At 32.9% G+C, this 7841-nt stretch overlaps 2 protein-coding genes across 2 annotated transcripts; both read left to right on the top strand.

Annotated features, from left to right (window-relative positions):
* The first annotated feature begins 931 nt into the window (after window positions 1–931).
* LOC145055073 (transcription initiation factor IIB-2-like) lies at window positions 932–3636 on the top strand. The gene is made up of 7 exons (XM_079003357.1): window positions 932–1504; window positions 2226–2250; window positions 2491–2620; window positions 2717–2847; window positions 3004–3092; window positions 3208–3284; window positions 3361–3636. Exons 1-7 carry the CDS (start codon window positions 1152–1154, stop codon window positions 3492–3494), a joined length of 939 nt encoding a protein of 312 aa, XP_078859483.1. The 5' UTR covers window positions 932–1151; the 3' UTR covers window positions 3495–3636.
* A 1187-nt stretch (window positions 3637–4823) lies between these two features.
* Window positions 4824–6386, top strand: LOC145055072 (zeatin O-glucosyltransferase-like). The gene has a single exon (XM_079003355.1). It carries the CDS (start codon window positions 4858–4860, stop codon window positions 6247–6249), a length of 1392 nt encoding a protein of 463 aa, XP_078859481.1. The 5' UTR covers window positions 4824–4857; the 3' UTR covers window positions 6250–6386.
* The last annotated feature ends 1455 nt before the right edge of the window (window positions 6387–7841 follow it).

The following is a 7841-nucleotide window of genomic DNA, read 5'->3' as shown; positions in this document are numbered from 1 at the left end:
CATAGTGGGACTGATGCTTTTTCTCAATCAAAACACAAACTTGATGATGATCTTTTTTGGGGTCCTTTGGATCACCCGAAACAAGAAGCAAAAAAGTATGTTTCTTTTTATTGTATATATGTTTTTATTTTATGATTTATATTTATGGAAGTGTGTTTGATGTGTTTGTGGTTGTGATGCAGGGCTGATTTTCCTCAACTTGCAAATCAATGGAGTTGGCCTAAGAACACTCCTGGAAAAGGAGCCACTACGAGTCAACAAAAGTCTGGGAGTGGAAGAGTTGTTGAAGCTTCTCTTTCATCATCTCCTTCATTGAAAAGGAAAAGAGATGTGATGACTCTACATTCACGTAAACTTCCTTCACTTAAAGGAATAACAATTTGCTTTGTATATATCAGCCTCCTTACAATTCTTCTTTCTATAGCATTAATTCTTTACTTGTGTTTTTGCAAAGGCAATGAACTTCAGAGATTGGTGCAAAAATGAATAGAAGAGAGTTTCAGTGTCGACGAAAATATCATACTATACATGACAAATCACGTTGACGATGTCGACGTCCAAACACTACATGACATGTTTGAGAAAGCAAAAACAGATTGCTCTAAATAATATGTTGCTGTGTTTAACTACTTCCTTTCCTAAATTTCTATATATAATCTATCCAAAAATGTCCTGTATGTTAAATATGTCTCTATTGATATAATACTATGTTGCAATACAATCTTATAACCTGAAAGAAGAAAAAATAAAATGATACAACGAACGCGCATAATTCCCATCTAGTTAAAAGCAATTTATATAGATAAAAAAATAGAACCTAATTGAGATTTTTAAACTTTCGAATCAAGTGAAAAAAGATCTAATAATAAAAATAAGATATTTCAGATAATTTGGTGAGGAAATTATTATTAATAAAGCAATTAATATCGTAAAAACGACCGCCTAAGAAAATCCCCAGAGAGGCAATCTTTGCCCTTTCGAGTTTTCTCCGTTACTTCACATTCGGCGGCTCCCCACCAATGTCAGATTGCAAACTCTAAAGAAATCATATGATCTGAACCCCTTTATCCACCAAATCTCCAAATTCCCACATCAACCTCTGAGATAATTCCATAAATTTGTGCAAAAAAGATAAATTAAATCCTAAAGACATGGCAGATGCGTACTGCTCCGACTGCAGGAAGAGCACCGAGGTCGTGTTCGACCACTCCGCCGGAGACACCGTCTGTTCCGAGTGTGGACTCGTCCTTGAGTCCCATTCCATCGACGAGACGTCCGAGTGGCGTACCTTCGCCAACGAGTCAGGGGATAACGATCCTGTCCGTGTCGGTGGCCCTACCAATGTCCTTCTCAACGACGGCGGCTTGTCAACCGTGATTTCCAAACCTAATGGCGTCACCAGCGATTTCCTGTCATCGTCTTTGGGACGATGGCAGAACCGAGGGTCGAATCCGGATCGGTCTCTAATCATGGCGTTTAAAACAATCGCAACGATGTCTGATAGGTGTGATTCTTACAGTAATTTTATCTGTATACGTCTGCTTGAAATTGTGATTATTTAGGGTTCTGTTTAGTCCTGAGGTTGTTGAAAATTTGGTAGAGATGCTAGGGCAAAATGAAACCTTATTTTTTATAACACCTTAGCTTAGATGATGTTTGAACATTCTTTGATTTATATGTTGAAGGTATAGGGTTTCTATATAAGTAGCCAATGGAAACCCATTGACCAAAATTTAACAATACGATTTTGATTGATGACTATAGGCAAATTTGAACTATACCTTAAAATGACTGAAAGTGAAATTTGCCATTTTCTTAGGACATTCAAAAATGGAAATGTTTGCAATTGTCATGGAGCACATGGACTAATAACTATGCAAAAATGGAAATGAAAGTTTCTTACTTGTTTAATGGGCATGAAATTTCTAAACTGATTGTGACTTCAAGACTAGATTATAAAACAAGTAACTTTGGCTCAAAATTCAAACACCTTGATTAGTCTTGGCATTTGATTTCTTAAATTGAACAATCATCTTGCCAAAATATGAGTTTCACCATTTTTCTGCATAAATAATTTTGGTTTCTGTCCTCTATACAATTCATCTCCCTCTTTAGGAATTACAGGTTCATACATATCTTCTCTTGTTTCAACATTCTTGCATATACCCATGGCATTTCCATTTTTAGCACTCTATAGTATCTAATGCATTTCATTTGTCATTCAGGTTAGGCCTTGTTGCAACAATTAAGGTATGCAATTGCTATCAAACTACAATATATAGCCAATTGTCTACAAAAAGGTTTGACTTTGACCCATATGCCCAAAGTTACAGACTAGCCTAATAACCTTTGTATCAACTATCAACTTAAAACCACAATGACATTGTAACCCTCATAACAGGCTCACAATTCTTACTTCCTAATTTCTATGTTTTATTAGTTATTCATACCCTTTTTTTCATAGAATTCTTGTTGGTTTTATATAAATAGGATCGAGCAAATGAGATATTCAAGAAAGTAGAAGATCAGAAATCGAGTAGAGGAAGAAACCAAGATGCAATCTTGGCTGCTTGCCTTTACATTGCATGTCGTCAAGAAGATAAGCCACGAACTGTAAAGGGTATTACAAACCTTTTGTTTTTTTTTTCTTAAAAAAATAAAGTTTTGGATGCTTCATGTGTCTCTGTGTATATGAATGAGATTTCTCTGAAAATAGAAATCTGTTCGGTTGCTAATGGAGCAACAAAGAAGGAAATTGGTCGTGCAAAAGAATACATTGTCAAACAGCTTGAGCTTGAGATGGGTCAATCTGTAGAGATGGGGACTATACATGCTGGTGACTTTATGGTCAGTTTCTTTTTCACTTTTCTTTTTCTTTTAATATATAAAACTGAACCATTTAGTGCTCTGAATGATTCTAACCTCTTAATGGTTAAGAGGGTTTCATTCAGAGGTTATCAAACAGCCCCTAAGCATATCTTGTTATGTTTTATTTTCATTCAGAGGCGTTTTTGCTCCAATCTTGGTATGACAAATCAGACTGTTAAAGCTGCACAGGAATCTGTCCAAAAGTCAGAGGAGTTTGATATAAGGTAATTGGGAAATATGCAATATCTATATTTTGGTTTTTACTCATTGGTGATTTAAGTTTCAATCTTTTTGATTAAGTCATTGAAAATAATGGTTAAAATCTAAAATGTTTTTCAGGAGAAGTCCAATCTCTATTGCTGCAGCTGTTATTTACATAGTAACTCAACTTTCTGATGATAAGAAACCACTCAAAGGTAAAATTCCACTCTTTTGATTTCATATATAAAAAGAGATATTGCTTGAAATTATTAACATTTGAATGATATGCAGATGTGGCACTTGCAACTGGAGTTGCAGAAGGGACAATCAGAAACTCATATAAGGATCTTTATCCTCATTTGGTCAAAATTATACCAAGTTGGTATGCTCAGGAAGAAGATCTCAAGAACCTTTGTAGCCCTTGATCCTCTTGTTCTTGTTTTCCACAAGTTTCAAAGCCTTCATTTTTTTTTTCAAACAAGAATTTCTCTCATGTACCAATTCAATAGTGGATTAGTTTATTGTTCAAGACATTCTTATTTGAGAAAATGTGCAAGTTGTACACCACCTTTTGTTCTTTGATTATACTTTTGGATTTTTAGGGTTGTATTTTCTTAGAAAAGTGAATGTAAACTACAAATTTTGAAAAAAACAAAATTAGTACATCATTGTATATTGTAGGTGAAAATTTAAAAAAGGATAGTGGATAGGTATTATGATTTTTAGATAACTTGTTTGTTTGGTCTCTAACCCCTTTTCTAAGTTAGACAATCCCTATAGTTTTGCTTTGTTTATGGTTTAGCGACTTTACTCCTTTGTCATGTCCTTATTAACATTTCTTAATTTTATATAATTATTATCTTAATAGAAAAGAAATTTAAATAAAGAAATACCCTCCCTCCCCACAACTCTTTTTAGTTTTTATCCCTACCCTTCTGAAAGTCTTGAAGTCGGTTCCGACAATATACTTATATATATGCATGTATATGTTAATATGTATATATAAACATGTTTGTGTATGTATGGGTATATATACATGTGTGAATGTGTATATCATTTATATTTATAAATTTATATACATACATGTCCATCAATCCTAGTTGGAAAACAACGAATGGTTGTTGGTATGCATTTTTGTTTTGTTTCAAATACACATACACACATACATATTTTGTTGCGTCTAGGATTAAAAGCATAGGCCAACTGGCATCGAATCACAAGATGGTAGAAAAATTGTATCAAACACATTCCTAGTGATTTCAAATCCGCTCTCAGCTTTATGTTGATCAGAATATTTGGTTTATCTGTTGTGTATCTTTCTTGGGGCGATTTAATTTATTAATTTATTAAGCCTTTGTGTGTATTTTCTTTTTTTTAAATATATCATGCATTGCGTAAAGGCGATATATATATATATATATATATATATATATATATATATATATATATATATTAAACAATATACTTTATTACATAAATTAACAACGTACTTTTGTTTTTATCAAGTTTCAAGACAAAAATGTCTTACTCACGGAAAGTTGATAGACACAAGGCAAACGCCAATTTGATTTTCCCTAGACACTAACGTTCAAATTAATAATATTTTTTAAGGTAAAATTATTTTCTTGTCAAGTATCATTTGTAATGTTACTGAATCTAGAAGACATCATGAAATTAAGACGGCAAACTTTTGTCACACCTTTAAAAAAAACATTACACATTCATTTATAAATATGCAACAATCACAAAAACGATTCACACAAAGTTGATAACCTAATTATATTTAACATGGAAACGAAAGAAGTGGTGGTGTTAGTGGTGCCATTTGTAGCACAAGGTCATCTCAACCAACTCCTCCACCTATCCCGTCTCCTTTCCTCTTATAATATACCAATCCATATCGTCGGCACCACCACCCACAACCGCCAAGCAAAGCTTCGTATCCATGGTTGGGATCCCACCTCCGCCATTAATATCCATTTCCATGAGTTTGAGACACCCAACTTCGAATCCCCTCTTCCAGACCCTAATGCTTCCGACAAATTCCCTTCACACCTTCTTCCATTGTTTCATCTACCATCTACTCTTCGCGAACCTTTTGCAAAACTATTGGCTGATATTGCTCCGACAACCAGGCGAGTTATCATCATTCATGACTATCTAATGAGCACAGTCGTTCAAGATGTCGTTTCATATGAAAACGCAGAAGCTTATGTCTTCCATTATGCTTCGGCTTTTACCACGTTCTCATACTTTTGGGAAGGGAAAGGAAAACCATGTTTAGATGATGATGATGAATCCTATAAACAACTTACAAAGGTCTCTGCTTTTGATGGTTCTATACCAGCAGAATTTATAGAATCCATGATAAGTCATGAAGTCTGCAATACGTTTAATTCGGGCAATCTTCATGACACATGCAACGTTTTCGATAGGAAATACATTGACTTTCTTGCGAAAGAAGGGCTGTCTGGAAGTACAAAGCAATGGGCTATGGGTCCTTTTAATCCGGTGGCCATAAGTGATAAAGAAAACCTTGGGAAACGTCACATATCGCTAGAATGGCTTAACAAACAAGCAAAAGACTCAGTGATATATGTTTCATTCGGCACAACAACTACATTATCCGATGATGAGATCCGAGAACTTGCTAATGGATTAGAGAATAGTCAACATAAGTTTATTTGGGTTCTACGAGATGCTGATAAAGTGGATATCTTCGATGGCAAAGTTAGGAGAGTTGAATTGCCAAAAGGGTTTGAAGAGAGACTTGGAGAACAAGGATTGGTGGTGAGAGAATGGGCACCACAGTTAGAGATACTAGCTCACCCTGCAACAGGCGGATTTATGAGTCACTGTGGTTGGAATTCGAGTATGGAGAGCATCACCATGGGAGTTCCTATAGCTGCATGGCCAATGCATTCAGATCAACCAAGAAACGCTATGCTAGTAACAGAGGTGCTAAAGACCGGCATAAGTGTAATGGATTGGGAGCATCGTGGTGAGTTAGTAACATCTTCAACTATTGAAACAAGTATTCGGAAATTGATGGCTTCTGATGAGGGAGATGCGATAAGGACGAGAGCTGCTAAACTTGGTGATGATGTTAGGCGCTCGGTAGAAAAAGGTGGAGTAACACACATGGAAATAGATTCATTTATTTCTCATATTACTAGATAGGATTTGTGTCTTCATTAAAAGAAAAACTTTGTTATTGTGTCCTCTTTACCGCTAGGCCAAAGACGCTTTGGTGTTACTTTGTATACTCTCAAGAGAAGTTGTAAGAAAACAAGAGAATTCATAGATTTCTTATGAAAGAGGTTGCACTAAATCAATGCAAACGGGTTCAATATATATATATATATATATATATATATATATATATATATATATATATATATATATATATATATATATGTTCAGGTTCATTTGAGACCATGCTAATTTTGTGAGACCGTGAGACCAAATCTAAAAATAATTTTAAAATGCAAAATAAATGGAAAAATCCAAAAATTCTTTTTTTAAATATTATTTTCGGAACTTGAATTAACTAAAAAAAATAAAAAAATCCTGTTTTTTTTTTTTTTGAAAAATACGTGAAATATTCTAATAGAATATTACTAGAATATGTAAAAAATGTATTTTTCTTTTATTTTTTTTTTAATTTTTTTTAATTTTTTTTTTATTTTTTTGGAAAATATATATTTCGAAAATAATATTGGAAAAATAAATTCGAAAATTTTCAATTATTTTCTTTGTTTTATCTACTAAATGAGTGGCTAAGATTGCGTCTCACGATCTCACAAAATTAGATTCTCTCACATGAACCTAACCTATATATATATATATATATATATATATATATATATATATATATATATATATATATATTTGAATATATTATCCTGTTAATATAAATAAAAAAGAGTTAGGTGTGTGAGAAAATAACCCGATAATATGACCATCAGACTATTTTGAATGTCTTTTGAAATTTTTTATTAGTTGGGTACATTTATATTATGGACAGTAGCATTTGCCATAATGAGATAACATATCCCTAGACTTATGTATATGTAGTATGATGTATATATCATTTTAATTTGTCTATAACTTAAGGACTAAATTTATATGGTTCTATAATTTATCTATAATGTGTAATTTATAAATTAAAAAAATAAATATGAGAGAAACTTACGAGGAGAATATCAATTGATTCATCTCGTCTTAATATAAGTTCTTTCTCTTTATATAAACATCATAATCACATATGTGTTATCCATCTATCAGATTGATCATTAAGACATCATTACGAAAAGTAAGAAAGAATAGTGAAATTGTCATCCTCAAAATCAAGGGGATATTGTCTTCTCCAAGTAAGTGTTCTTCATAAATCTTGTCTATTTTAAATCTTCCACACAATATCCATCCATCGGATTGATCATTAAGATATCATTACGAGAAGTAAGAATTAGTTAAATTGTCATCTTCAAAATCAAGGGGATATTATCTTCTCCAAGTAAGTGTTCTTCATAAATCTTGTCTATTTTAAATCTTCCGCACAGTATAATTAACGACCTATGAAATTTTATAGAAATACTTATCCACCAAATTATGTTTATTAAAATCAAACTGTAGATTAGAATTTGTGTTTTATGGAATTTCATTCTTAATGCTCATCCTCCAATTTGAACCGAATAAACAAAAAACATTCAAAGTTGGTTAAAGTTTGAAAGTGGAGGTGTAGAATCTATGCAGTTTTGAGGCCTAAGAGT

This window comes from Lactuca serriola, chromosome 5 (genome assembly GCF_051521515.1).
Source record: "Lactuca serriola cultivar US96UC23 chromosome 5, Lser_US96UC23_V15, whole genome shotgun sequence".
NCBI lineage: Eukaryota > Viridiplantae > Streptophyta > Magnoliopsida > Asterales > Asteraceae > Lactuca > Lactuca serriola.
Note: the sequence above shows the minus strand (reverse complement) of the source record. Positions and strands in the feature narration are given on the sequence as shown.

What these genes read in the sequence shown, in the direction of transcription:
- LOC145055073 (XM_079003357.1), top strand. Translation starts at nt 1,152, where the DNA reads ATGGCAGATGCGTACTGCTCCGACTGCAGGAAGAGCACCGAGGTCGTG. An exon ending in ATCGCAACGATGTCTGATAG is followed by an intron (nt 1,505 to 2,225) that starts GTGTGATTCTTA and finishes TTTGTCATTCAG; the next exon opens with GTTAGGCCTTGTTGCAACAA. An exon ending in GCCTTGTTGCAACAATTAAG is followed by an intron (nt 2,251 to 2,490) that starts GTATGCAATTGC and finishes TTATATAAATAG; the next exon opens with GATCGAGCAAATGAGATATT.
- LOC145055072 (XM_079003355.1), top strand. Translation starts at nt 4,858, where the DNA reads ATGGAAACGAAAGAAGTGGTGGTGTTAGTGGTGCCATTTGTAGCACAA.